Source organism: Scomber japonicus, chromosome 1 (genome assembly GCF_027409825.1).
Source record: "Scomber japonicus isolate fScoJap1 chromosome 1, fScoJap1.pri, whole genome shotgun sequence".
NCBI classification, from domain to species: Eukaryota; Metazoa; Chordata; class Actinopteri; order Scombriformes; family Scombridae; genus Scomber; species Scomber japonicus.
In genome coordinates this window covers 20,593,885-20,621,852 of record NC_070578.1, presented here as the reverse complement: position 1 = coordinate 20,621,852, position 27,968 = coordinate 20,593,885, and the positions used below count along the sequence as shown (strand labels likewise).

Here is a 27,968-nt window from a genome sequence, read left to right as displayed (position 1 = left end):
AAGATATGTCCTAGACGACAACTTAACTTCCTCCCCGGACTTAAAAAAACACAAAATATCATGAATATGTGGCTTCAATGTGATCTATCTATTTTTGGGAGAATTCTCTTAACTAAAGCGGAAGGTATCTCAAGACTGGTATATCCTGCTCTATCATTATTTGTTGAGGATTCAAAGTCCAAAGAAATTAATAAAATACTTTGTAACTATACCTGGAAAATAAGAAACACCATTTGAAAAACAAAGCTCTCAGGATGTACAGGTGGTCGAGTGGTTAGAGCGTCTGCCATATATGCAGCTGACCCTGGTTCAAATCCTGAATTGGATGTTCTTTGCTGCATGTCACCCCCACTCTCTCCCATGTTTCCTGTCTGTCTACTGTTTAATAAAGGCGTATATGCCAACAAAATCTTTAAAAAAAGAAAAATGAAATTCTCTCAGCATAGACAACAAGGACGCTTTGAGTTATTAAATTTCAATGACTTAAATAACACTTTCAAAGTAAAACGGATTAAGGAATGTCTCAAAACCCCAAACTCATTTTGGTTCTTTATTCCAAACAGTATTTTTAGGAAATTAGATGTTCTTAATTTTTTTACTTACCTGTAACTTCAATGTTACCAAGTTACCTTTAAATTTATCGAAATTTTACCAACAGGCACTCTTAGTGTGGAAATTATGTTATTCCCACAACTTTTCCCCTCACAAAACCATAATATGGTTAATATATATGTTGTCTAAATAGCAAATGCACTTGCACCAGTCTGTGTGCCTATGGGCGTGTTGGTCTCAAAATGAGGTGTGGTCAGGTGCATTGGTGGCGCGTTGCTATTTTCAGGGAGAGGGAAGCGATTGTGCTACTGACCAAAAAAAACAGGTCTATAGGGCCCCATTGTAACGATCTATAGAGCATGGCGTAAAGTGCCTTTGGGGCGGGTCCAAATCCACCTGCTAGCATTATCATGCTAATAAAACATATATTTATACCTTCATATACAAATATACATTCTTCTCACTGCTTTTATCTATCCTGGCCCTTTTTAGCAAGTTTTGGGACAATCTGCCACCATTCTTTATTTTGGACTTTTTCGACAGCACCGGCCCTGTCGTTATTTTGCCCATTTTGGAGAATCCTTCACAATTTTCACATAACGCTCCCACTGTGCTTGATTTTGCTCATTTTTCATTCAGCCTGCCCCCCTGGCCCCTTTTAGCAAGTTATGTTAACTGAAGCTTAAATGGCTTTTACGTGGCGATGCGTACAAACATCCAAACAGTGTATATTTAAAACTGTAAAGCTACATTATATTTTGTATTTGAAAGATGATTGTTTGTGAACATTGCTGTTCTCTCTGACGTGAAGAGTTTGTTGGTAATATCCATATCTCCTTCACACACAGGCAGTCACACCATGCTCGTCCAGCACTGTCACTCTGTTAGCGTGCCAGTAGGAGCTACTGTTGTCTGTGTAATTGTAGGAAAATGTTTCATGGTCTTCCAGGCTCTGTTGTATGATGTTCCTCCGGGCTACTGTTCCTCCTGCACAGGGTCACTGTGAGGTTGTCATTCTTTTTAACTTTTAAGGCATTGTCAGCACTTAAAGCATTAGCCACTTTACATCAGGTAACAGCTGGGAGAGAAAAAAAGGAGGATGACAGTGTGATCAACAGTGCTGATCTCCGAGGTGAGCGAGGGGATAAATGTTCCACGAAAAAAAAGTGTCTCTCAAAGGTTCAAATTCTTGTTTCAAACTCAAATTCTCATTCTGTTTTACTATGTTGCGTAAAAATTTAATAGCTGCTACACAAGAAACTGTGAGCGCTGAAATATAGAGAAGGTCTCCATCTGGTGGGAGGTTAGAGGTACCAGTAATTGGGCAAACAGGGAAAACTAAATTAGTGAGGACAGTTCCAAATTAACTGATAGCTGTCCAGTCAGAATGAACACACTTTTTGCAATTTAACATTTTTAATGGCTTGTCACAGTAAGCATAAACATAAACATAAACACAAGAACAGTATTGAAAAATGAGCTACATGCAGCAAATCAAGCTTTGCAGCGACTAGGAAATTCTACATTATGACCATGGTGAAGACTACTGATAAACATGCACTGAGCTACAAAAAACCTGTATCTCAATAATGGGTTAGGGTTAGGAATAGTCTATAATGTAATATTGCCCTCAAGTGGACGACTCATGTCACTGCAGAAGACGACTGTGAAGAAACTATATCCCATACAAACAGCAATTCAGCAATTTAAAACACCACAGTCACAGTTTTGCTGTGCTGGATGTTGAAATAACCAAATGGAGGATTGTCAGTTTAATCTATTGGAGGAGGACAAGGGAGGACTGACCATTTGCTTTGAGCCTGCCTTCAGCATAATCTTCCTTTCTTCACTTCATGACACTCGTCAAATGTCTCTGGGTGTTGAGGATGTGACTGCTCCTTTACCATCGTCATCATTGTGTACTGAGTTTGGGTCTAGGGTGAGTTCACAGAACATTTAAGATACATTTTGCCCACTTTTATATATTTTATGCTCAGAGCAAAGTCTGCCACAATAACAAACCAACAACCATACATCCGCCTCCCTTTTTTATGGGTTTCAATTTATGTATAAGCTTAAAGGACACCTTTATCTTATTGGTGACAAGATATCTACAAGGCCATTGAATATCACTGACAAAAATGTTCAAGTAGGTGGTGCATGTGGAATAGAATACTAACTATATTGTTGAAATGAGGAACATAGCTCTATTATTATTTTTAGATGGTACAGAACACATCACAAGGAGTGTCAACAACAGGTTGATATAATGAGATATTAGTAGGATATGGACCACCTTTATTTAGAGCCACAGAACTATTTGACACTGCAATTTTTTTTTCTTTTGAAACTTTTGGCATCCAAGTGTCTTCATAAAGCAATTTTTATTTTGAGAGATCTTTATCTTACAAGCAAAGTCTTCGCCCCACAAAGCTAGGAACAGCCCTTTTCCTATATAAAAAAAGACACAGACAAAGACATTAAAAACAGTCTGATTTGGTATAAGATGTCACCATTGTTTCAAATGCAATAACGCTGAGGGTTGTGCTATAATTTTCCATGACATCAAAGCTTGATTCTGAATTCATCTTAACGCCTATTATTTTCTTTTTGTTGTGTGTTTTATGTTACTATTATTAGTCTGCCCCTTTTGGAAAAAATTGAAACAGCAATGGAATACACAGGCAAACATCACATCACGCATACAGTTCAGAAGTCAGTTACACATATGGTGTCATAAAAAATTAAATTAAATAATAAATTAATACAAATTTGGGGATTCATATATATTTTATTCAGAGGTTTTATTGTTTCATAGTGGTTTATTAATTAATTGCTTTTCTGATTATTTACTAGCTTGAGTGACTTAAATAAAGAGTTCAATTCTTGGAGGAAAGGTATGAATACACATTTTGGCATAAAGAATGACAAAAGTAATGAGTTATAATAGTACATGACATATTTGAGGTCATAAGAATATTAGAGCTTCAGAGAAGTGAGACTCCGGAGCAGTCCAACATTTTTTTTTGGATATTTCACATTTAAAGAACAGGTGTGAGATGGTTTTTGTATGATGTTTACAAAAAGTGCAACAAACATCAATGGTCATGAACTCACTAATCAGAAAATTGGATTAGTCTGCCCCACTGTCACTGTACGTCGTGCTCTGACGTCAACGCGTACTAGCAGCGTGCCGCCGTAGCAGTGCCTGCCCTTCACGTCCGTCCACATCCCGCTCGGCTCGACTCCCAAGCACAGCAGCAACGATGGCCCTGCTCAAGTCCAACAAGGTGTTTCTCTGTCTGGGAAACATCACTCCATCCCTCGGGACTCTGTCCTGCCGGAACAGGTACACTGAGAGGATACTCATACCTAACTGATACAGATTGAGATTATAGATAAAATATATGCCGTTGTCGTGGTAACGTGCTGGTGAGACGGTTTCTTACAGCTATCTTTATCTTTACTAGCAGCTCTTTCAAGGGTAACATCTACGGCTCAGTCAGACATCAAATATATATGTTTAGGCTTCGTTACTCTTAACAGTGGTTCACCTGTATTAGCATGCTAGCTAACACACACAGGGGTCAAATGGTCTTAATAGGCCCCGATATGTTGCCTGTGGTTCGCCTTCTTTCAAGCTCACATTTAGGTCTCTCTCGACATTTTTATGAGTCGATGACCCCGTAGGGCAGCAGCTGTTGTGCCAAACATTCCTGAAGTAAGTACAAAAAAGATAACCGAAGTTAGCTGTCCTTAGACAGTATGTTCGTGGTGCAGTACTTAATAAATTCGTGCTGCTGATGAAAGTCACGTTGGTGAGTCACCAGCACAAGTCAACGTGAGTTTTAGAGATGGATGTTCTACGTTATGAGTAACTTAATTATAAAAAATAATGTCGTCTAGATTGACTATACATGTACTCCGTTTTAGTGTTTTAAAGGCAACTTTATGAATCAATTCCCATATATCGCTTCCGTGGTTAAATCCCACGAGCAGTTTGAGCCAAGCGACTTGTCGTAGCGTATGAAGTCGTGCGATCTGATTGGCTGTCGTCGCCCAGCCTTGATTCCTGATTGGCTCATTTCTAGCGGCGCAGCTCAGACCGCTGGTGTCCTTTCAGGCTGTAGTTGGAGGGCAAACTCGTCTAATTGCACAGATGAGCTCGTTTCGCTTTAAATATGGATCGTGTTGCTTCGGTAGCTCGTAGAGCAGAGTTATCAGAGAGCTGCTGCTGCTTCAGTCTCTCTGCAGGTGTTACGTTAGGTTTCGTTTCGCTAGGTCGTGCTAGCGTGTTTCTGTCTGTGTGGGTGTGTTAAAGACGCCTGGAGGCTGGTTAAACCCACTTTAACGTTGGTGAAAGCTTTAATGTTGCTTATTAAAACGCTAAAAGGGCGATTTCACTGCGACTTTTTCCATCCAGACCACATTAGACCAGGCCTAGACGATGAGTCTTTGGACTCTCCTTGGTAATCCAGTCCAACTCTGACAAGTCTAAGTATAGTGTTTTTTCATCTGGACCTGGTCTAATGTGGTCTGGGAGGTGGGGAGGGGGGTGTAACTACGCCCACTTATCAAGCAGATTTTAGACAAAATGTCCATCTGTTATTTCAGGATAATTTTACTGTGGCAGAGGGTTAGGGTTAGTGGACTGATTTTTGTATCTAAGAGTGCTGACATTTATTTCTTAATTTACAACTGGATAGGTAGGGTAGGGTTGATATTGAAAAGTGAAATAAGTTTGTGAATGCACATCATGCACAATGATAACACATTTAGGAAGACACTAGTCCAGATTCCCTTTTATCCCTTTTTTCAGTTTTCATAAAAGGAAGGTTTCACAGATCTGAAAGTCTGTGTGGATGAGTCTCTTTGTTAATCTAATCCAGGTTTGACAAATATAAACATAGTGGTTTTGATCTGTGCCTGATCTAAAGTAGTCTGGAGGGAGAAATATCAGTAAAATGAACCTTGTTTGTCTTTTTTCAGAAACAAAATAAAGGCTTCTCAAATCTGAAATTGTGTTTAAACCTTGTTGAACGTAGTTTTGCCATGATGCAACATCTACTGTAACTTTCCCTCTAATCTGAACTGGAAAAAAAAATAGATTTTTTTTTTTTTTCCATGACTTGTAGTTGGACTTTTGTAGAAAACATTAGATGTTATTATCAACAGCAGAAAGAACATCCTTGGGGGCCTTTGATCTATTGATCCCTGATAGCTTGTCAGTCACTGGATGTTTATATAAACGCTGAAGTTCAGCTGTTCAAAGGTTCTTGTGCATGCACTCTGCAGGCCCAGATATGTTGTTTGTTGCTGAGACAATAAAGACATCCTGGCCTCAGTAGTCAGAGCTTATCTCTGCCCACTGTTTGACACAATCAACCTCAAATTATATTAAAGCTACAATTGCAAGACTGAACTCAGCACATAAGCTAATATTATTTAAATGATCATGTGTTAAACATATAATCTTTGTGTGTGAATGTAGTCACTATTTGGTGTCTTGTTTTTATATTATGAGTAGGAGACTGGACACTATTGCCCTTTGCAAAGCATTCAGACCTAAATTTAGCTACAAAGTAGAGGAAACTTGAGACAATGTGAGCAGCAGGGCAGCGAGTGTCGCAGTTGAACCCATTTATCAAGCAGATTAGTGACAAAATGTACCCGATGTAATAATATAAGAGAGAAGAAAAGATTCCAGCTGTTATTTTAGGAGTAATTCACCCTAACATAGTAGACAAACAGCCCGTAGTAATGAATCCAACAGCGCACTCACAATGTATCTGCTGGAGCTGCCGTTAGAGCCTGACCTACATATCGTACGTTATGGGCTGATATTGGCCTATAAATCAGTATCGGCGTATATGTTGTTCAGTATGTACATATTTTTAAAAGTAATTATGTACATTTGATCTTTTAAAAAAATGTTTTAAAAGATCAAATGTAGTAAAAGTTTAATCCAGTATTGGTTGGGCTCTGTAGTTAGAGTAAGATTTTGATATATTAATACAAAAATCCAGTATCTTAATATAAACATTTTAATATAAAAGATCATATATACATATTTATATATCTTGAATCAAGTGAACTTAAATCTATTTACACAGTTCACACTGCTGATATGTACCTGATTAGCACTGAGGTCAAGAGGTCAGGGTGCATGACCGCTCTTTACATTTAATATGCTGGTTAAATCAGCTGCTGCTGCTTTTTAAAGCTTAGTCTTTTACTCTTTGTCACTTTTGTTTCATTGTGCAGGTATATTCTTTTTCTTATTACAATGAATAATTATATTTTCCCCAATCAGTATTTTCCAAAAATGTAATAGTTGATTTCTTCATTTTAGCATTTTCTAAAAAGTGAATGATGAAGAATGAATAACTCCATTTAGTCTTCGAGTGCTGACAACACGAGGTGCTTTAAACTAATGATTAATCGTTCAGCAGTAATATGTGATCGAGACAAATGTGAATAAAATTAACAGAAATAAAGAAGGAATTAAAAAGGCCAGATCTATTTTAAGTAAAAACAAAGATTGCTTGTTAAATGATTTGTTCTCATTTATAATCATATGTTTCTAACTATAGAGTATGATATTCGGTGCTTAATGGTGGTGAGTAGTGACTGAGTGATTTTATAAACTGTGTGTTGTAGTTCGTAGATTATCGGTTACTCTTGTTTTTGGACTCTGGACCTTCTGAATGGATTATAATGTTTGTTTCATGAAATGTGTTGCCCACTGAGCCCATTGGTTATGTGTCTCTACGTAAATGTGGTATCCTTAGGTCACATGATTAGTTAAGCTCAAGCATTAGGTCCACAGCATGTTACGGACACACGGCTAAGACGGCCATTACATCAGTGTGACCAGTGTCACGTAGGGCCATGAAAAGTTAAGCACATTTCACGACCTTGTGAGGATAAATTGACATTCCTGAAACTGTCGTTTTTCACAGATGAAGTCTTTGTCAGTGTTAGTGCTCCCATTAAAGTCTCTGCTCACCTGCTTTGGTGTCTTTGCAGCTCATGGTGGGGCGGAGTGCAGATGGGTCCCCCCGATCCCATCCTGGGGGTGACTGAGGCCTTCAAGAGGGATACCAACCCCAAGAAGATGAACCTGGGGGTGGGAGCCTACAGGGATGACCAGGGCAAGCCCTACGTGCTCAACTGTGTCCGCAAGGTAGAGCTGCACCCAAGCCTGTGTTTTTCTAATGTCACACACACATGTTCAACAGTTACTCTTCACCTGAGGGAAGAAAACAGTCATATCATCTCATTATAATTTCCAACATTTCCAACTGAAAGCTAACGATTGACTTACATCATTATTCTGTGAGGGTCACTAAAAGAGTTGACACGGTTTAAATTTGTCCGAAGGGTTAAAAGGTTGTTGCTGGTTTGGGTCTTTTTCATTGGTGCAATACTGCTTTGTCATGCTGAGCTCAGCTCCATTAGCACTGTGGAACATCAGCATTTTGGGGGTTTATTACACATGTCAATAATTAGCAGAAGCTCTCCTGAATATCTATGAGAAAGTGTGTCTGTGTTTTCTTTGTAATGCAGTTTACACATAGTTTGGCCCGATAAGGAAAATACTATGGTTCTGTCTTATCCCTGTCGATATTCATATCTTCCCTCTAGGCTGAGACTTTGATTGCAGCCAAACAGCTGGATAAGGAGTATCTTCCCATTGGTGGTTTGGGGGACTTTTCCAAGGCTTGTGCCCAACTCGCATTTGGTGCTGATAATGAGGTCTTGAAGAGCAACAGGGTAAGCTGTGGGGTGAAAGAAAATTTAAATAGGTACTGAGGTGTTTTAAGTGAAAATTAATTCAGCATTTCTCATCTCCCTACAGAGCATCACCGTCCAGACCATCTCAGGAACGGGATCTCTGCGCATTGGAGCCAACTTTCTGGTGAGGTCCTCTTTTATTGATCACTCAGCACTAATGAATATTAAGATTAGGCTGCCTTTTCTCATCATGCCTTTTCTCTGGTGCAGTCTCGATTCCATGGTGGTCCTCTTGACGTGTACCTGCCCAAACCCTCCTGGGGCAACCACACCCCCATTTTCAGAGACGCTGGCATGCAGCTCAAAGCGTACAGATACTACGAGCCCTCCACCTGTGGCTTTGACTTCAAAGGAGCTCTCGAGGACATCTCTGTAAGACATGAGTGAGGACTAGCTGGGGTGGGCCGAGTGAGAAGACTATAAGAACAGTTTTCAAACGTTATTGCCCAAAGGTTGACCTGTTAGAAGGGTCTGATCATATGATCCCCGAGAGTTTAGTTTGGCATGTATTTCTATTTAGAACACAACTAGAGTATTTTAATGTTTTTCATAGAATTGTGGTTAGTTTCAAGTTTATTTAGGAACTGAGGTGTTGACCACTGACAACTTTCAACATTACTAACTGTTTGGTGGTGAATTTTTACGTAAAAAAAACTCAATTTTTGCCTCCATTATTGTTAATAACCAATTTTGAATGTACGTTGGTGGCTAGGAAGACCCAAATTAATTATATTAGAGTCCTCATGTTCAGAGGAATGTATTATTTGTTAATAAAGTATATGGTTAGCATCAGTAATGTAATTGTGTGTATGCCTGTTAGAACATTATTAACAAAGAGAGGCTGCAATACTCAATATAATGACCCTAAATGCAGTTTGATTAACTAAAACTTGTTTATCAATGTCACAGAAAATCCCAGAGCAGAGTGTGATCTTGTTGCATGCTTGCGCCCACAACCCCACTGGTGTAGACCCCAAACCCGAGCAGTGGAAAGAGATTGCTGAGATTGTGAAGGTGAGTGTCCATCATCCCAATAAAGGTGTGTGACATGTTTGTGTGCAGCTACATTTTGTTAAAATGTCAGTACACTTTTTGTCTTTATCTCAACATCAGAAAGTCTTTAACAGTTCAAAAACCACAGCTGATAACCACTGTGCTTATCTCACTCTTATCAGTGGAAGCTCTAACAGCTAGTCTCTGTCTGCTTCCCTCTCCCGTGTCCACCCCTCGTTTTTCCTCACCTTGTAGAAAAGGAACCTGCTCGTGTTCTTCGACATGGCTTACCAGGGCTTCGCCAGCGGAGACATTGATCGTGATGCCTGGGCTGTGCGCTACTTCATCGAACAGGGCCACAACGTCGTGCTGTCCCAGTCCTTTGCAAAGAACATGGGTCTCTATGGTCAGTTACAATGCAGTGCAGCCATTTCAAATGATAAAGAAATGGCTGCAAACAACAGCAGATATGAATAAAAACATATAAATCCCATTTTAGACTTAATTACTACTCTACAAACATTGTATTTTGAGATTTAAGTATTCAGGACCCGGGATGACTGATAAAGTGAAGCCTGTGTTTTAGCACCACTCAGTGGTAAAGCCTAGTATATGAACATGTCTTATTTAAATATACATTCATTATTTTAAAGCACTGAATATAATTATACTAAAATGACCAATTAGTTAGTGTGTACAGCTACTCATACTACTGTGATGAGTTGATTCAATATATTATGAATCTTAAAAATGTCATGTTAACAGTACATAATCATAAAGGAATGAGTGTTTTTGCCCAGAAAGTGGGTTGTTGTGCAAGAAGGACAAAATGTTTTAAAATGTGTTTTTAAAACAGACCAAAATCAGTTTTATGCTCTTCACTGCCTCCTGAATTAACTTGATTTACTGTGAGAGGTGAAATCAGTCTTTTCAGATTGTCACACCTAAATCAATTTGTTTCACACTCAATAATCATTTTGATATTCACAGGTGAGCGTGTGGGAGGCTTCACTGTGGTGTGTAAGGACACAGATGAGGCAAAGAGAGTGGAGTCTCAGCTGAAGATCCTCATCAGACCCATTTATTCCAACCCCCCAATGAATGGTGCCAGAATCGCCGCTACTATTCTCAACACACCAGAATTGCGCTCCATATGGTGAGAGCTGACATTTCATTCATGTAAAACAGATGACATATGCACCCAACTGTATCAGATCCATTTCTTGAGCTTACACATCCGCTTTCTCAATTCTGTCTCTCAGGCTGGAGGAGGTCCATGGTATGGCCAATCGCATCATTAAGATGAGAGAGCAGCTGGTGGCCGGTCTGAAAAAGGAGGGCTCCAGCCACAACTGGCAGCATGTCATTGACCAGATTGGGATGTTCTGTTTCACAGGACTCAAACCTGATCAGGTACACACACACACACACACACACACATATACACACATATTAGAGCATGGTCACTTTTGGAAACAATACAGATATTTAATTTTCTGTAGACTTTCCCTTAACCATAACCACTGACCCAAAATCAGCTTTTTCCCCTTTTGAGGACACACTGGTCCTAAGTCTGAAATTAGTCCCCAAAAGTAGCCTATGACAGACTTATCTCAAACACTCACACACACACACTTCAATGCCCCTCTAAGATAAAACCAGCTTTGTAATATCATCTCAGCAGGACTATAAAATAGCACTTAAAGACATGTAACTAGCAAATAAGTATTTGATGCAAAGATAAAAATTGTTAGTATTTGACTTTTTAAAATGATTTAAAATATTTAAGGTTATGTGATCAATATTTTATCATCATATTTATTATCACACAGTGGTATTGAGCCAAATAAAGAATCCAGCTATTTACTTTTTCTCTATCAACATCTCTCATAGAACGTTTATGCAAATAGAAAACTAATCATCAAACATTTCACTAATTAAACTGAAGACTGAAATGATTCTATTCATCTTTGTTATTTGACACACTGATTAATCAAACTTGTGTGCTAGTATCTCAGTCCTTTCTTCATTGTCATTAATCTTGATCTGTAGATGAGTGTTGAACCTACTCTGTGACACAATGAGGGAACAAATCTCGTTGAATGTGAATGTTCCCGCAACAAGTACTATTGTGTGGATTTTAAGTTGGGCTTTTTTTTCCTGCAGGTTGAACGTCTGACAAAGGAGTTTTCTGTGTACATGACCAAGGATGGCAGAATTTCCATGGCAGGTGTGACCTCTGGGAACGTAGGATACCTGGCACAGGGAATCCACGCTGTCACCAAGTAGAGTGGATCCTGCCGGGAGAGCTACAAAATCAAAGCAGCATTGTCTAAGAGGAACCTTATGCATCACTTGGTCTCCGTCTGCTCCATTCCACCTGTAGGAAAAAAAAAAGCTCGATATTTAGTTAGACATTTTCTTGATTGGATTTCATCATGACTTTGACCCAGTTGGAGCGATTGCTGCTGTTTAAAACGGTTTAGATTCTTGTTACCTTTTAAAAAAAAAAAAAAAAATCTCACTGAACAGGCTCCCCTACCAAAATGTTTTCTCCCTCTACTGACTGAGTATTTGTCTCATCTTTGCTTATTTATTATCTGGAAAAAAAACTGTCAGCTGCTGTTTATCTGCTGTGGGCCGACTCACTATATAACACAAAGGAGCAAACGGTGATGTTAGACTGTGTGTTAGTTGAGTCCTTTCATTCTTAATTTCAATGGTGGAGTTGTAGCACTTTATAAGTGGTGAGGCACTGTTTTGAGTTTCAAGATTAGGCTGGCACTCTTTTTATCTTCAGGCTTTATTCTAATAACAGGCATTTGTCAATCAGGTAATCAGTTCACTATCAGTGGTCATTCACCTGAACTAATCAATCATTCAGTAATTTAGTCTCAGTATTATCTGTTGGAAAGTTTCCTGTCAATCTCCCTTGTATTCAGTAGTTTTCCATGTGGGGGAGGGAGGGGTTTGGGTTTTTGTTTTGTTTTTTGGTTTCAGTCCTGTTGGTTGCAGAGCAGCAGTTTCTCAGTCAGACCTTTTAAAATCTCAACACAAACAACAAACCAATAGAGTTAAACTCAATACAGAGAAACAATCAATATGTATACACCCAAATCAAATGCCCCATTATTTTAATTTTTGTAATGGAGGCTTTGTACTCCATATCGGTACAAATTAAGACGAGTGGGGCACCTGATTGGGGCACACAGAGGGCAGTTAATGAAAGCACACAATGCTAAAGGCAGGCGCTCAGACATCATTGTTCAGTGTGTAAGTCTGTTCATTAAGACTGTGAAGCACTTATGGCTTTTGGAAATGTGCTCTAATCATGTTTCTGGAACTTGTGGCACTTCACCTCCATGTTCTGCATCCTGAATAAATAATGGATCATCAGTCATGTACGTTATTGAACAAACAATAAATCATTATAGAGTAATGGTCTGTTCTTGTTTTTGTGTTCTGTTTTTCCTCCTCATGTTATCAATTAACTTCACCTTATTTATTTTTTCATTACAGATGACGATTAGAATATAGGTCAACATGAAGTGATTGTAATGTTTTTCTTATCTTAAACTTACTGTATTGTTTTTTTCATCATTGATAATTTTCTTGCTTGTGTGTTGATGAGGATAAATACTCACAGATCTCATTCAAGTCTGGACACACTATAGCCAAATTAACCCACTTAGGGCAAGTAGTATTGTGTTGTGGGCCCTCAGTTTTTGACACAGGGGCAGTAAGAGTGGGTAAAATATGAGGCACTGATTTAGGACATCTGTCATTTCAGTTTTTATTGTCCTTTAGTGCATTATATTTAATTTTCCAAATGAATTTGGAATTAATCACATTATCACCACCTGATTAACATTGAATGTGGGGCATTAGTAATCTAGCCTCAACCCATCAACCTCAAGGGTTAATAAAGTATAGTTCATATTTTAGTGCAGCATTGATGTGGTGTATATTGAACATTTAAAGGATGTGTCCACAATTTTTTCTATCTTAAAAAAACAGTCAGGTGTCCATATGGGCCCAGAAAGGTTTTCCTCAATGTAATCATTCCTCTTGTTCATATTCATCTGATACATGTGTCAGTACACACTTTCTAAATGATGGAGACAAAATCCACAGTGTGTCCACATGGTCATTTTGTGCAGAATACATTTAAAGGTTAATGTGAAGCTTATGTGAGATTTCAGCATTCTTGAGTTAGCCATCAAGGATGTGACTAACAAGTGGATATCTGCCCCATTTAGTGTTATCAAATTCCCTCTTTGTGTTTCCTCTGATAGTGTTTCCCTATTGAGCTGTGGTGGAAGTAAAGTAACAAAAAGAAGGACTTTAGCACTAAAGAGACAATGACATTGAAAGATATCTACTTCATTTGACTAATTTGGAGGGTTTATCTTAAGTTTTATATTAGCTTCAGTAAAGTTTGTAAATAATACATTTTACCACACTTACATAGCCTATATTACAAGTGCATTATGTAAGCATATTCAAATAGTCAGTATAGGATTATGTCAATTTGGGCAACTGACTGTTGTTTTAAGACAGACTTGAAAAATTGTGAAATGACGCTTTAACTATTCATATAAATGCTTAAACCTCACAGTTCAGTGTGTATCCGTACCAGGGTTATTATAGTTGACGAAAACTAAAACTAGCAGTGAAAAACAATTTTGTTAAGTGAAATAAAAATAAAAATGATAGTTTAAGAAAGAAAGAAAATAAAATAAAAAGTACGTGAACAATGCAAAATGAGGTGAAAAAACAAAACAAAATAGCAGATAAAATCAATTTAGTTTTCATTGTCACAGACCACCACAGTTTTACTTTTGATTTAGCTCCAGATAATAATTACTTAGCTGTTCTGTGGGTTGAGCATCATTAATGGTTAAAGAATAATATAATAAAATTGCTTTGCACAGTATGGTACTTTTAATAAACATGACTTGGTAGACCATATTTGATGTCATGCATTATTTCATCCTTTTCAGCAGAACTAAACTAAAACTAGCCAATTCCTTAAAATAAGAATACAACTAGCCTACTGAATCACTTGTTAAGCTAACTAAAACTAAATTGAAATAAAGAAAACAAACAAACTGGTTAATTTAAAACAAATGAAAATTTCAAAACTCCCTACATTTTTAAACGTGTACCTGCAGAGTGCAGTAGCCTACATCTTTGTTCAGGAGGCTCAAACTCAGAAAGTACTACAATACCCACAATGCCGGTCACGTGATGAGGTGTCACGTGCCTCTGCTGCCTATCAGGCTGCCAAAACACAGTGAAGTTAGTCATTACTGCGGTGGAGACTAACGCTGAAGGTACTGTGATTGATTATCTGCATTTTATCCTCCACACACGACTGAACAGCTTGGTAGTTACAGAGAGTATAGATGAGGCAGAAATGTCTACATGTGGATCTTTAAAAAATTGAGCTTGGTCGTGTTTTATGCTCAGCTCGGTAACGCTTAAAGGTGTGCTAGCTTACTACTGTTGGACGCCGATTGAATAACAAAGGAGCTAAAGTGCTGCTGACAGGTCTGAAAACAAACACGGTAATCTAATCATATTATAAATTGGAGTATCTCACCTTTATTTCATGTAGACAGTGTAAGGTGTGTCTGTGTGGACTATAGATAACATGTAGGTTACCTGGTCACATCAGGACCTTGTTTCCAGTAACATTAGATTGACTTCTTCCTCTTTTTCCACAGTTTCTGTTGGCTTTGATCAAGAGCTGACAGAGAGCCATCGTTAAACTATCGCTGTGCTAAAATTGGTACAGAAAGTACGTGTTTTTTGTTCCATTTGGTGTAATGTGTCCCACTGGGAGCTTTTGTGATGTATTTTTAAAGAGCATGTCTTATTTCTAAGATGCTGTCAAACAAATCAGTATTTTACGACCTTTGCCAAGTCCCTGATGTGCAGTGAGACTGTCTAGTTGAAGTAAAGGGACAGACCAGATGAGAGAGGGCTAGCTAGACCAGATTGTGTTCATACTTAGGTGAAGCTATTCATCTCTGACACAGTGAAATTGTTTAAATATACTTCTGAACCTTGCACAGAACTGTTAATTCAGCTTTACTGAACTCTGTAGTCGGCATGTGCATGGTGTGCATGTACATCTTTGTGGAAAACAGAAACAGTGCAGGAACTGGCTTATCAAAACTTTGCTCTAAGAAACCACAGTGGTCAAAAATGACACAGATTCTTTTTTATGCTTACAAAGGCTGACTTCATGTTTATTAAGGTTTAATTATACCAGTATACAAGATGTATTTGCTCTGTAATCAACATGTTTTAGAGTTTGTGCTGCAGCATTAAGAACCCCTGTCCTTGACATTCTCTAATATTTCATTACAGATCACCAAATGGCTCCACCGTTTCACTGAAATATAGACTGCCTCCGGTCTGTAGCAGAGGACACTGGACATCAAATTTTAAATGAACCATTATAATTTGTCCCTCCACTCACACATTCTGACCTACGCTTGGATTCAGTGAGTTTTGAGACTTAAGTTTCTGGGGTGTGTAAAGCTTTACAAGCCAAGCTACAGCCTGTTGACTCATGGCGATTAATACTGATGTTGAGGACTGGGGTGGAGTAGGCAGTAATGATTCTGGAGAGCGGGCGTGGCTCTTACAGAGCCCCAGTGTGGATTCTGTCCAGCATCTTGATACAGACAGGAGGAGTGGGGGCGTGTCTTCTATGGCAGCTGTCTTCATCGTGGTGAATGCAGCATTGGGAGCAGGTCTACTCAATTTCCCAGCAGCCTTCAATATGGCAGGAGGAGTAACAGCAGGAGTGATGCTTCAAATGGTAAGGAGACCCCAGTGAGGCATTTAAATGGTGAAGGCATGTTTGACCACCAGCTTATGTAAAGCAACTCCTGGATATAAAGCCCCTGAAAACCTGTTTTTAAACTCTCACTATAATATAACATAGTCATGACTAAATAAGCAATAATCAAAAGTTAAAAAAAAGATTGCTTACATCAGCTCAGCTCATTGTCTTCCTCAGGACTGTTTGTATGGTCTGATAACATTTGATAACCAATTCTGGCAACATTAGCAAAATAATCTAATTGTTATAATAGATTTTAATCTACATGTTGCTTAAGTGAGATCACCTTTTTCCAGCTAAACCCCACGAACTTCAAATCAAAAGCCAAGACAAATAAAACATATAAATGTGAAATCAAATCAGCTGTTTTTTGTTATAGTGTTCATGTAGTACTCTGTTGCTTTTAGTAAGAAGCTGATTTTGAAAATAGTTTTAAGTGTTTTTGGCCTTTAAGTGAACCTGAATGGAAAAAATTTGGTGTTTGATATGATTATTGATTGCTGTTAGTCTAAATTAGAGCATAAGACTCAATCTGGCTTCAGCATTCTTGCCAATGCAAAGTACTTCCACACCACTCTGCACTATGTTTGAATGGATCTATCTGGTGACCTGAGAACCACTAAACTGCTTATAGAAAATACAACGGAGGACTGTAATGTGATGCTTCCTGTTTCTTTGTGTTTCAGTTTATGCTGATCTTCATCATCACTGGACTTGTGATTCTGGGTTACTGCTCCCAGGTTGGTGTCACTTCTGTACTGTCACACTCAGTTTCCATCTTGTACTCTTTCACATGTCTCTGTTCACTTCTCATCATCATCTTTTGCATTCTTCTAAATCAGACTACTTTTCCATTGCTTAGTTTTTTCATTATGTGAGTATATCTTAGTTCTGTTGTAGATCCTGATGAAATGCAGAGCATGGCACTACAGCCCTAACTTTCACTTCCTGAATAGCTCAGACATATGCTTACACAGTGAAATGCAATGGAGAAATGGTCCAACAAAGCTCGAGTCAGTTAATCACATTTCCATCTTTTGGTTATTTGTTTCTTAAAGATCAAATATTTACTGACCCAGAAACGTCAGCAAAATATAACATAAAAATAAAAACAGTAATCATTCTCCTTCATGCAATTTCTGCTGTAGGATGAACTTTGTCTGGAAGCTTGTGATTCAATGAGAATTGCTGATGTGATGAATATGACTAAGTGTACTCATCATGTGCCCATATTGCAGCCTGAAACCATAACCTTTTAAAACCATGCTTTAAACTGTAAATGATTGTAGTCTGCAATCAGTATTGACCTGTAGAGGAAAACCAGTTTGAATACAGTAGGTTCATTTATGTAGCTCAGGATGTACTTCTTCATCTTTACAGCTGTGACATTTTGTCTGCAGCCTGTCAATACTCTCTTTGCATGCAAACCTGATGAAGGAACTCAGGCATATTTTTCTTAGACACACAATCTTCAGAATTGTTTGCAACTATTCCACCACATTTATCACTGATTGTGATGGTTTTTATCGTCTGTTTGGTTTCTTAAGGTCAGTAACGAGAGTACCTATCAGGAGGTTGTTAGAGCGACGTGTGGGAAAGTCACAGGAGTTATATGTGAAGTAGCCATTGCTGTGTACACCTTTGGCACTTGCATCGCTTTCTTTATTGTCATCGGAGACCAGCTGGATCGCTGTGAGTATTACGCTGATTTAATGACTCACACATCAGCCACCCTGTTTCTGTGTTGTTTAACAGATTCCCAGGTTCTTGAAATGTTAAATAGTTCATGCTGTTTTTATTCAACCTCTACAGTAAATGTTCCAGATATTGTTTCTCAGAGCTGAACTTTGAGTAACTGTTGCCACTCAGTGATCTGTCACGTACACTTATGTGAACTTTGTCATTTTCGGCCTACATTTAACCCTGATCTTTAAAAAGGAAGATGTCTTATAGAAAAGTTGATAACCTGGGGGGGGGGGGGGGGGGGGGCGGTGTTCCATCATTGACAAGGGCAAAGAGCATTCATGATGACACCACTCAGCACTTAGCGTAGTAATTGTGTCCCTCATGTGACCCAGTCATACATTTCCCTGTACCAAGATGCTGACAGTGAAAAAATCCCACTCCTGACTCTCTGAGAAAGGATTGTGACCTTCCACCTCCTTTTCAGTCTTTTGGAAATGAATGAAGGGGTTGTAACATCAATAATCTACTTTCCTAAATCTGTGCCATGTGTACAGCAATTAATACCCACTGATGCACTTACTGCTCTATCCTGCATACATTTCACCCCCTGCTTGTCCTTCTCAAAAGTTTCTGTAACTCCTGTTTTTATTGTTGTAGTGATAGCTGCAGTGGCTCATGAAACAGATGGAACGGTCAGCGGCTACTGGTACACCGACCGCAAATTTACCATCGTTGTTACTGCAGTCCTTGTTATTCTTCCTCTCTCCATCCCCAAAGAGATCAGCTTTCAGAAATATGCCAGGTACAAACCTACCAACATGATTAAAGTTCTTTTTTAAGTTGTACCTTTGCTTGATGATCATGTCTGAGTTGCTTTCCCCTCCTCTTTATAGTGCACTGAGTGTGATGGGAACCTGGTATGTTACCATAGTGGTGATTATAAAGTACATCTGGCCTGATAAAGAAATGACTCCAGGCTTTATTCCCCCCAGGTGAGTCCTGCACACACTGTTTGAGACTATTAGTTTTTTTATTAAAGTTTTTACAAATATTGTTTGGTTGTTTACCACTTATTCAATTAGAAACATCTGCATCTTCATCCTCATGCTTTGCCTGAGTTGCTAAATTATTGTGTTTGTTACAGTTCTACTTCCTGGACTGCAGTTTTCAATGCAATGCCAACCATATGTTTTGGTTTCCAGGTATCTCTTCATTTGATATCATTTAAGACAAAATACCTTTTTTTTTATTGTCAACTTGAGTTTAATTTTAAAAATGTTTTCTTTCTTACCCATAGTGCCATGTCAGCTGCGTGCCAGTGTTCAACAGCATGAGAAAGAAGGAGATCAAACCATGGGGAGTCGTGGTCACTTTTAGCATGATCATCTGTCTCTTCGTTTACACAGGCACAGGTATTGCCAGCATGTGCATCTAATAAGTAATATACTTTTACTGATTTATGAATGAATTACTTATAAATAGTTGTCTGGTTTTGGAAAACTTTGTCACAAATTGCAACACAGTCACCTGCTTTATTGGTTGACTAGTATTGAAATGTCAATTCAAACCATGCTGATAGCAAAGGATACTTGTGGAGCATGTTGCAAGCCAGGTGTCTTGTGACCGGCAATCAGTTCTGACATGCTTGCTATGGTCTGTGTTTGATCAGGTGTCTGTGGCTTCCTTACATTTGGCTCCAATGTCAGCCAGGATGTGCTGATGTCATACCCTCCTAACGATATTGCTGTGGCCATCGCAAGAGCTTTCATCGTCATCTGCGTGATCACCTCCTACCCTATTTTACATTTCTGTGGCAGGTAAGATACAGTCAAGATGATCACACTCCTGGTCTCCCTGTTTGATATATTTAGATTTCTTTATGTCGCAATGCTATTAGTGCAGCATTTTGTCACTGCACCCTGCTGTAATCATGTTTCCTTGCAGGGCAGTTATCGAGGGACTGTGGCTACGTTTCCAGGGTGAGCAGGTGGAGGTATGTGTACGCCGTGAGCAGAGGCGGAGGATCCTGCAGACACTAGTGTGGTTTGTTGTCACCCTCGTCCTCGCCCTCTTCATCCCAGATATTGGTCGGGTCATCTCACTGATTGGAGGATTGGCAGCCTGTTTTATCTTTGTCTTCCCAGGTGAGCTCCACCTCACTGTGTGTGCATGGTTGTAGATTTCTGTGCAACTTTCATGTCATACCATAACGTCTCTGTCTTTTTTTTAAATCAACAGGCTTATGTTTGATGCAAGCCAAACTATCAGAGACAGATAACCGATCTGCAAGGTGAGATGCTGCTTACACATACTGTTTTCATGTTGTGTGGGTGCTCGGTTCCCTTTGCCACTATAAATTAAGGAGGAAAGAAACATAGAGGATGAATATTCTTCTCTCGTAATAAATGATCATTTAAAGATACATTATCAAACTTTGACAGTTGGGGGCAGAAAAATGTCAGAACAAGCTACCTATGGCTTATGTATAGTCAATGGCTTGTCTATTCATATTCAGCAGACACAGAGCAACAGGAGTAATCAATTGGAGTTGTGTGTTTTGACCTCTGATGAACTCAAGTCAAACATTTACTCTCCCTTTAGCTCTTAAGGAGAGTTTACCAGCCACTTGGTGACTTTGTGTGTCTGCTTTGTCTGTTTGCTGCTGGGCAGGTAGTGCACAGCCGCTTTATTGAATCTTGTCTCCTAGAAACCAAAACAATGAGCTTAACTAGAGTTTCAACAATAAGTCGGTTTACTGATAAAGGCTGTTTGCAGAAGATTAATCTGCAAATATTTTGATATTCATTCATTCATTCATTTTAGAAATTTCTTAAGCAAAAATCATTCTCAGCTTCTCCAGTAAGAGGTTTGGTGTTTTGCTCTCTATTTTATGAATGTAAACTGAATACTGTTGTGTTTTGGATTGTTGGTCAGACAAAATGAGACATTTTCAAATGTTGAGGAAAACTGTGAGCATTTTTTCAGTTTATAGACAATAATTTAATTGAGAACATATTTGGGAGATTAACTGATGGTTAACAAGGGAAAGAAGAAATATGTTAGTTGCAGACCCAAAAGAATACACTATTTTTTAATGAAGATTTTCCTTAATGTTGGTCCTCTCTTTTCCAGCTGGCATGGATTGGTGGTCTTCGGTGTCGTCATGGTTACAATCGGGGCTTTCATCTTTGGCCTCACCACTACCAACTCCATCTATCAAGACGTCGTCAGCTAAAAGGAACATTTCTCTCGGAGCCTCGTCGTTGTGGACAGAGTTTAGTCCTGTGCTGCTATTCTGAACTACTTTATAACATGAAGAAGTATCTCATGACACTCATTTAAATAGTCGAGACCTCTACAGCATGTCACATCTCCGATCTGTAACGAGTTAAAAGTCCTCAGTCAAGGAGCAGCCGAAGACACAGAATGTTAAGTGACTCCAGACACTTTACCTTTTATTTTCTGTGAAGTTTAAATTGCATGTTTCTGGCATGTTTTTTATGTTTTTGTTTTAACTTGCAGTGAAAGCATTTTTTGACAGCGCAGCCACTCAGGGGGGCTTCTTAGCAGGCCCTGTATGAGTAACACATTCCTGTCCTGTTTACATGTGCTAAGGGACTTTGTATAGAACGGTCTTACAATCAAATTGATTTTAATAATGAAATTGTACCAATTTGTGTATTTTAACTAAATGTTTCTTATCATTGAAAACGACATACGGTGGTTCCCAGGTCTAATCCAATTACACACTTAATGTTCACCCTACTACTAAACTGATGCACACACTAGGACACAGCATCAGTGATGAATGATGTGTTAACTGCAGGGCTTGATTTGTTAATTATCACTCAGTACCTCTAGATACGTGTAAAATCAGGATTTCAACTGTAACATGAGGCATATTGACGTTACATTTTAAAGAACACATTTAGAAGCGCTTTTGATTTATTTAAAAGTTTTTAATTTTGTAACTTTTTTTATATTTATTGTGGTTTTGAAAACTGTAATAGTGATTTTTTTTTTTTAATGATTAGCTTTGAGGTTAATTAAAACTACAAAACTACATTCATGTAAGCCTGCAGGATTTTAGAGAGGACTAGTGACTCTATGCCAAAAAGTAACTGCCAATCTGGCTGAAACCTGCAGTATTGTACCTCCCCAAACAACTGCACAGACTGCAGGGTATCCAACAGGCACTGCCTTGTACAGAATATGAAAACCCAAATGATTTCTCACAGTGGGTTGGAAAATGATTATGTCTGTGTGAATGTATGCAACTGACTGACAGACAGATTGAACAAATAGTTTGTATTGGTTGGCAGGGAGAAATCAACCAAACTCCTAAGCAGGACTTTGTTTCACCTGAATATGTAAAAACTGCAGACTTCATGATTCAAGCTCACAAATAAGAATGTATTTGTTCTTTTCTGGCTTAAACCAAAGTGGTCAATTTTCTTTTGTTTTTTTTAATGCAACATAATCCGAAACTTTAAAGGTGATCTAAGCACATCAAGGTGGATTGCAAATTTAAAACTAATTGCATTTTATTAAGTTACTTCTCCAACTGAGCTACAAGTGCAGTTTAAAATCTTTGACGACATAGTAATCAAAATTAACCTCAGAGTGGCCTCCATGCCTGGTTTTTATCATTCTTTTACTGCTTCTCACATAATCTTAACTTTGTTTAGCAGGTTATGAATCATAATTCAAACATTTATAGCCTTTTTTTGTTAGTTTATCCAGGTTTTATGAGTGAAACAGCAATATTTAGTATTTTATTTGTGAATGTAGGGATCAGAAAAGGTCAAAGGGAATGTGGTTTATCCACCACACTATTAATCTTACTAGATTTTCTTGCCAACTAATTTGGATGAAGGGAAAAAATCAGTGAAACAAACACTGCAGCACTGTCATGTGACTGATCATGAAACTTCACAGCTGCTGCCATCAAATGTCATTAGTATGTTGCAGGTCTTTTCTGCAATCATTGCTGGGATACACATTTTTTTAATGGTTTGGAGTTGAAACATTTGTGTCAAATGTTTTGTTTTTCCTTCAGTGTTTTGGTGCTGCAGACATCACATGAATGTCAGCTGCTTTTGCTACGTTTATGATCTGTCACTCATTTACTGTGTTTTTTGGCCAAACATTTTAACCCAATCATAAATGATATATCCATGTTGGCTTCTGCTGAATGGTGACTTGCAAACATTCATGGCAAGAAAAATATTTAAAAAAAAAAACCCTACCTGTGATATTCCAATAAATCAACTATGATCAAGATGTGAATAAATGACTGTGTTACTGACAGTTCAATGAAATCTTTAATAAAAAGACAAATGCAAGTAAAATTGCGTTTTTGATCAAGCATTGTTATTAAGTTCACTCCAACCACCTCTTTTCACTGAAAAGTTGATTAAAAACACCAAGATTCAGCTTCACATCAGTGCCACAGAAAGTTATTTGATCATGTACAGTGCAGCTGAAGTATATGGACAAGGACACTTTGTACCGATTTGTGTTTGTATTCTTGACATTAAGGAATTAAATAGTGAGGTCAAAATGCTGACCTTTTAAGGATGGTTTTCACTTCCATATTGTGTCTACACAATATGGAAGTGAAAAGATGGCATGAAGCAGGTGTGGCCAGTGTAAGACCTTTCATGTAAAGTTGACTTGACAACGGAGTCTTAAGAGCAAACAGGGGCCTGTTCTTCAGTAACTGAATATTAAATGGGGTATTTTATTTATATGCTCAATTATGTGATCATTTCTGACTGGGAGACAACACCTCTTATTTTGTTTGGTCAATATGGATATGAACACAATCAAAAGCTGGCAAAAAACCCAGTGTACTGCATGTATTGTAGGAACAACACAAAGAATAAGTGCCCCTTTTCCCTTCAAATTCATCTTCCCTGAGAAAAATGTATCATCCAATCAAGTGATAAGTGCAGATACAACACAGCAACACAGAAAGCAGTTTCCATTGTGGTTCAGTAGGATCCATTTGTTATGAAAGACTGGAACATGTGGAAAGCTGGACCAGGAGCCCACTGTGGAACCATGTGTCCCGCACCCTGAAATAGAAAGACGGAGATATAATGGCACCATATTAAGCAAAAAACAACAAAAACGGACCACCACACTTTTAAGCCAAAATACCAATATTGGTACTTTCTTACCTTGACTGTCAGAAAAGTGATGTTTCCAAACTGTTGGTAGAAACCAGCAATCTGATCCTCATGAATCCAGGACTGGTACTTGGTGGATGGCTAAGTGTAACATTTCAGTACAATTAAGAGTTGTAGATACAGTTGAAAAACAAAACTTTGTATAACCTATAATCTTGCCTAAAAATGTAAGCCGTTACCTTCAGGCCAAGGTCCTCCACAAACCACTGGTCTCCCAGGAAGTTGCAGGCCATGTCTGTGTCTCCGTTGTAGACTAGCGCTCGGAGGCCCAGAGAGAGCAGCTTCAGATACACGTCCTTCACTGTTTGGTAGAGGATCTTGTATTGCCCTCCAACTTCATCACTATAGCCAGGAAAAGTTATGTTATTAATACAAGTTATTGTGGCCATCTGTGGCAAACTTAGTTTTGCCATGATCATTTTTTGTAATCTATAGTTTCTACTAAAAGATGAATCTGACAATTATTGATTAGTTGTTTGACCAATAAAATGTCAGAAAATGGTGAAAATTTCCAAATCACCATTCCCCACAGTCAAAGATAATGTTCTCAAACAGTCCACAACCCAAATATATATTTGTTTATCATGGAGTACTAAAGTAGTAATATTCTCATTTGAGACAGGGGAACAACATTTGGAAGTTTTCTGTGGGGGGAGGGGGGGGGGGACTAACGCTAACAGCTGTACTGTATGTATGTCTGTCTGCCTATTGCAATTTACCTGCAGATGTCCCATGCTGGCAGCGTGTCTGGAATGTGTAACGCTTTCCTCACGTCACCTCTGTTCAGCCAGTTTGCCTGAGCTGTACTGTTGATGCAGGGAGGGACTGCACCCACAGACACGGAGGAAGGCACTCGACCTAACAACTTAATTCAAAGATTTATCATCAGAACTCTGAGTCCAATGAGAGGAATTTAAAGCACGGGCGCACAGGTCAGCAACACTCACTCACCTGGTGGGTCTGTAGGCGTTTCGTGTAGTTCCTAAACAGGTGACTCATTGTCCTCTCGTAGCTTTTGTGGGATCTACTGCGACCCTCGCAATCCAAGTAAAGTGCGTACTCGTTAAGTCCGCTCTCATACACAATACTGAAGGCCACACCCACCTGGAGAGAGACAAAAGTGACAGATTAGAATCTCTCTGGTAGATGCATGTGTGTAAAATTAAAGAAAGACGTACCTGTGTCTTGCAGGCCTCTGAACTGGAGTCGTAGAAATTACAGGTTCCCTTCTCACAGCAGTTTTTGTTCAGATCACGCCATAAGCTGCACAGAAAGCATAGAGTCAACTACTGCACGTCAAGTCATTTAACTCTTTAGTTGGTCATTACCCCCACCACCACATCTGTGCACAACAATCATTTTATTTGCCTTCTAGCATTCAGACAAAAAAAAAAAAAGGACTCTGAAGTCACCATTAAAATATTCTACATATATTCTGGTCAGTTAGGAGAAGCAAACTGTAGCTTCTTTACAGACCAGTTTGTCTTTCATTTTACAAACATAAGTCAATTACAGTCATGTTTAATATGATGTGTGATTTGAAAATTTGTTGTATGAATTATTGCTAAATGAACCAGGGGAACCCACTAGCATCCGATGACATAGCTTTATGAACATATTTCCTCACTGTAAAGCAGTCAAACTCACTCTTCTCCAAAGAGGCCGTGATAGTAACCAAAGTAGATCAAACTTTGGTCATTGAGAGCAAAACTGCTGAGACCGTTTCCCACTGAAAAGCCCTAAAAGAAAGTATAATTCAGGATAAACGTTAGGTAGTTAAAGTGTCTGCTTTCAGCAAAAGTTTAAACATGACCTCCACCATGCTACAGGTGCTGATGGTGAGCAGCTGATGAGTGTAACATCTTACCTTGAAGTTGACTTTTGCACTTCCTGTAGCCACACGCAGGCTGAGGGTTGGTGCGTAAATTCCCCCATAACTTTCCCCAAAGATGAAGAATTCATTTTGAGTGAAGTTTGGGAACTTGGCAAAGAAACTCTGCAGGGCTTTGTAATTATCCTCAGCAACCTAAGTGGAAATGGAAAGGCTGTTTGTAAGCTGTTCTTAAATTTGCAACACTTGCCAGTCTGTCACTAAACTCACCTGGTCGTCATCTGTGGCATATTTTTTATCATCGGAGTAGGAATAACCAACTCCTGCAGGAGATTCTAGATACAGCACATTGGCAATCTTATTCCAGCTGAGGTTGTTCTCATACAGCGTGGCCCCATCATCATTTACCTGAAAAGGTAAGTCAGTGTCATTCAGGTTCAGTGCCAAGTATAATTATTCACACAGTGATCATGCTCACATGAAAGGGTCCATTTTCTGACAGGAATCCATCCAGTGAGCTGCAGCCTGGGCCTCCATTCAGCCAGAGCACCAGCGGGTCTTTGACTGGGTCCCGTTGAGAGGTCACAAACCTGCAGGGGAGCACTTCATCTATAACATTGGACAGTCACACCTTTTCACCTACTGCACAGCACAAATAATTAAAATGGTGCAACTCAACCTTATTCAAAATAACTCTGCTTTACAAACATGCAGAGTATGGGAAATTTAAAATTAAACATTTTCTGCCACAGTTACATGCATGGGTTCACAATTTCAGGTGCCCATATGAACATTCAAATATGTTTTTCTTGCTTTAAATCATTCCTCCTGTTCATACAGACCATTAGAAGATCCCTTCATAATGCACTTGCAATATAAGATGGATGGGAGACTAGACAACAAGCATCCTTGTGGGCAAAGGATATCTGAAGCATCAGTTGCCCGAATGAGTCAAACCAAGTAGAGACCTTTCAACATGACACTCTTTAGTGGCAAAGTCCCTCTTTTTGTTACTATGCCTCAGCAGCTCGTCAACAGGGAAACACTAAGAGGGAATTTAATGCTAAAAAAAAAAAGGGAAGTCTGTAAATGTGGCAGATACTCACTTGATGTGACCAACTCAGACTACTGAAGCCTCATAGACTTTTTTTTGACAAATTGGTTTGGTTTTGTCCCCCCATCACTTCCCCTGAAAGCACATTTGAAGTGGATCTTTCAATAGTCAGTATGAACATGAGGAGTGACTACACCGAGGAAAACCTCTTTCAGTGCTCATGTGGACACCTGTTAAGACAGAGTTTGAAAACTTTCAAACATTTTAATTGAGGTCAAGCTGAGGAAACCTGGAGGATGACCGACCCTGAGTTGGTTAAAGTTTCTTACCAATAATGCAGAAACTTGCCCGGCCGCGCCTGCAGGTACCCCGACCACTGACGGTAGTTGGGTTTGAACGACATACCTGGGAGGTGTGTAACCTCATCAGGATCATACTGAGCCCACGAGCCGAGCGGAAACACGGCCAGCAAACACAGCAGCAGCAGACCGCCGGTAAACATCACGAAACCTCTCTGACAGCGACAACAAGAAAAATACAAACTACAAAATACCATGCAGTCAAAAAACCATAGAAGAGGAAGAGAAAGACGAGCCTCGTTTGTTGCTGTAACTTCCTTTAAAAAGACCAACCAGGATGTCATATGACTACTGCTGTGTGTCACGTGACCCGCGGCGCCTGAAAGTCCTAAATCATGAAGCAGGTGTGGCCAGTTAGAAACAGGTTTACTGAGTTATGATCAGGTAAATGACCAAGTATGACCTGAGAACACTGAACTATATTGTTATTAAACACGTGTTTTCAATGGAAGGACGACATACTCACGCTGTCAACAGTAAAAAAAAAAAAAAACTAAAAAACCCCAAAACAAACCCCCCCCCCCAAAAAAAATAATCTTTAACGCTATCCCCATGACAAAATTAACACAAGTCAAAGCAATAACAGTGACAATATATTTTGTATACAGGCATATTCTAAGACCTATGTTAGTTAATAAAAAAG

At 38.9% G+C, this 27,968-nt stretch overlaps 3 protein-coding genes across 3 annotated transcripts; 2 read left to right on the top strand and 1 right to left on the bottom strand.

The window, feature by feature from the left end:
• The first annotated feature begins 3,743 nt into the window (after window positions 1-3,743).
• Window positions 3,744-12,781, top strand: got2b (glutamic-oxaloacetic transaminase 2b, mitochondrial). The gene is made up of 10 exons (XM_053323146.1): window positions 3,744-3,901; window positions 7,582-7,738; window positions 8,200-8,328; window positions 8,414-8,473; window positions 8,560-8,721; window positions 9,259-9,363; window positions 9,598-9,748; window positions 10,333-10,498; window positions 10,605-10,755; window positions 11,509-12,781. Exons 1-10 carry the CDS (start codon window positions 3,819-3,821, stop codon window positions 11,629-11,631), a joined length of 1,287 nt encoding a protein of 428 aa, XP_053179121.1. The 5' UTR covers window positions 3,744-3,818; the 3' UTR covers window positions 11,632-12,781.
• Window positions 12,782-15,068: 2,287 nt separating this feature from the next.
• slc38a7 (solute carrier family 38 member 7) lies at window positions 15,069-21,931 on the top strand. Its single transcript, XM_053318102.1, has 12 exons — window positions 15,069-15,145; window positions 15,721-16,177; window positions 16,888-16,941; window positions 17,749-17,893; window positions 18,545-18,689; window positions 18,781-18,879; window positions 19,032-19,089; window positions 19,185-19,299; window positions 19,557-19,704; window positions 19,832-20,031; window positions 20,126-20,177; window positions 21,020-21,931. The coding sequence occupies exons 2-12, from the start codon at window positions 15,926-15,928 to the stop codon at window positions 21,120-21,122; spliced, it is 1,371 nt and encodes a 456-aa protein (XP_053174077.1). The 5' UTR covers window positions 15,069-15,145; window positions 15,721-15,925; the 3' UTR covers window positions 21,123-21,931.
• A 1,898-nt stretch (window positions 21,932-23,829) lies between these two features.
• Window positions 23,830-27,584, bottom strand: si:ch211-122f10.4 (cathepsin A-like). Its single transcript, XM_053316455.1, has 11 exons — window positions 27,296-27,584; window positions 26,391-26,502; window positions 26,183-26,320; window positions 25,949-26,107; window positions 25,729-25,820; window positions 25,260-25,344; window positions 25,033-25,185; window positions 24,801-24,946; window positions 24,261-24,423; window positions 24,073-24,162; window positions 23,830-23,967 (listed from the first exon to the last, which is right to left on the bottom strand). Exons 1-11 carry the CDS (start codon window positions 27,520-27,522, stop codon window positions 23,884-23,886), a joined length of 1,449 nt encoding a protein of 482 aa, XP_053172430.1. The 5' UTR covers window positions 27,523-27,584; the 3' UTR covers window positions 23,830-23,883.
• Window positions 27,585-27,968: the final 384 nt, after the last annotated feature.

What these genes read in the sequence shown, in the direction of transcription:
- slc38a7 (XM_053318102.1), top strand. Translation starts at nt 15,926, where the DNA reads ATGGCGATTAATACTGATGTTGAGGACTGGGGTGGAGTAGGCAGTAAT. An exon ending in AGCTTTCAGAAATATGCCAG is followed by an intron (nt 18,690 to 18,780) that starts GTACAAACCTAC and finishes TCCTCTTTATAG; the next exon opens with TGCACTGAGTGTGATGGGAA. An exon ending in CCAGGCTTTATTCCCCCCAG is followed by an intron (nt 18,880 to 19,031) that starts GTGAGTCCTGCA and finishes TGTTTGTTACAG; the next exon opens with TTCTACTTCCTGGACTGCAG.
- si:ch211-122f10.4 (XM_053316455.1), bottom strand. Translation starts at nt 27,522, where the DNA reads ATGGTATTTTGTAGTTTGTATTTTTCTTGTTGTCGCTGTCAGAGAGGT. An exon ending in ATGCCACAGATGACGACCAG is followed by an intron (nt 26,108 to 26,182) that starts GTGAGTTTAGTG and finishes ATTTCCACTTAG; the next exon opens with GTTGCTGAGGATAATTACAA. An exon ending in TGGAGGACCTTGGCCTGAAG is followed by an intron (nt 24,163 to 24,260) that starts GTAACGGCTTAC and finishes TGTTACACTTAG; the next exon opens with CCATCCACCAAGTACCAGTC.
- got2b (XM_053323146.1), top strand. Translation starts at nt 3,819, where the DNA reads ATGGCCCTGCTCAAGTCCAACAAGGTGTTTCTCTGTCTGGGAAACATC. An exon ending in ACTCTGTCCTGCCGGAACAG is followed by an intron (nt 3,902 to 7,581) that starts GTACACTGAGAG and finishes GTGTCTTTGCAG; the next exon opens with CTCATGGTGGGGCGGAGTGC. An exon ending in GCATTGGAGCCAACTTTCTG is followed by an intron (nt 8,474 to 8,559) that starts GTGAGGTCCTCT and finishes TCTCTGGTGCAG; the next exon opens with TCTCGATTCCATGGTGGTCC.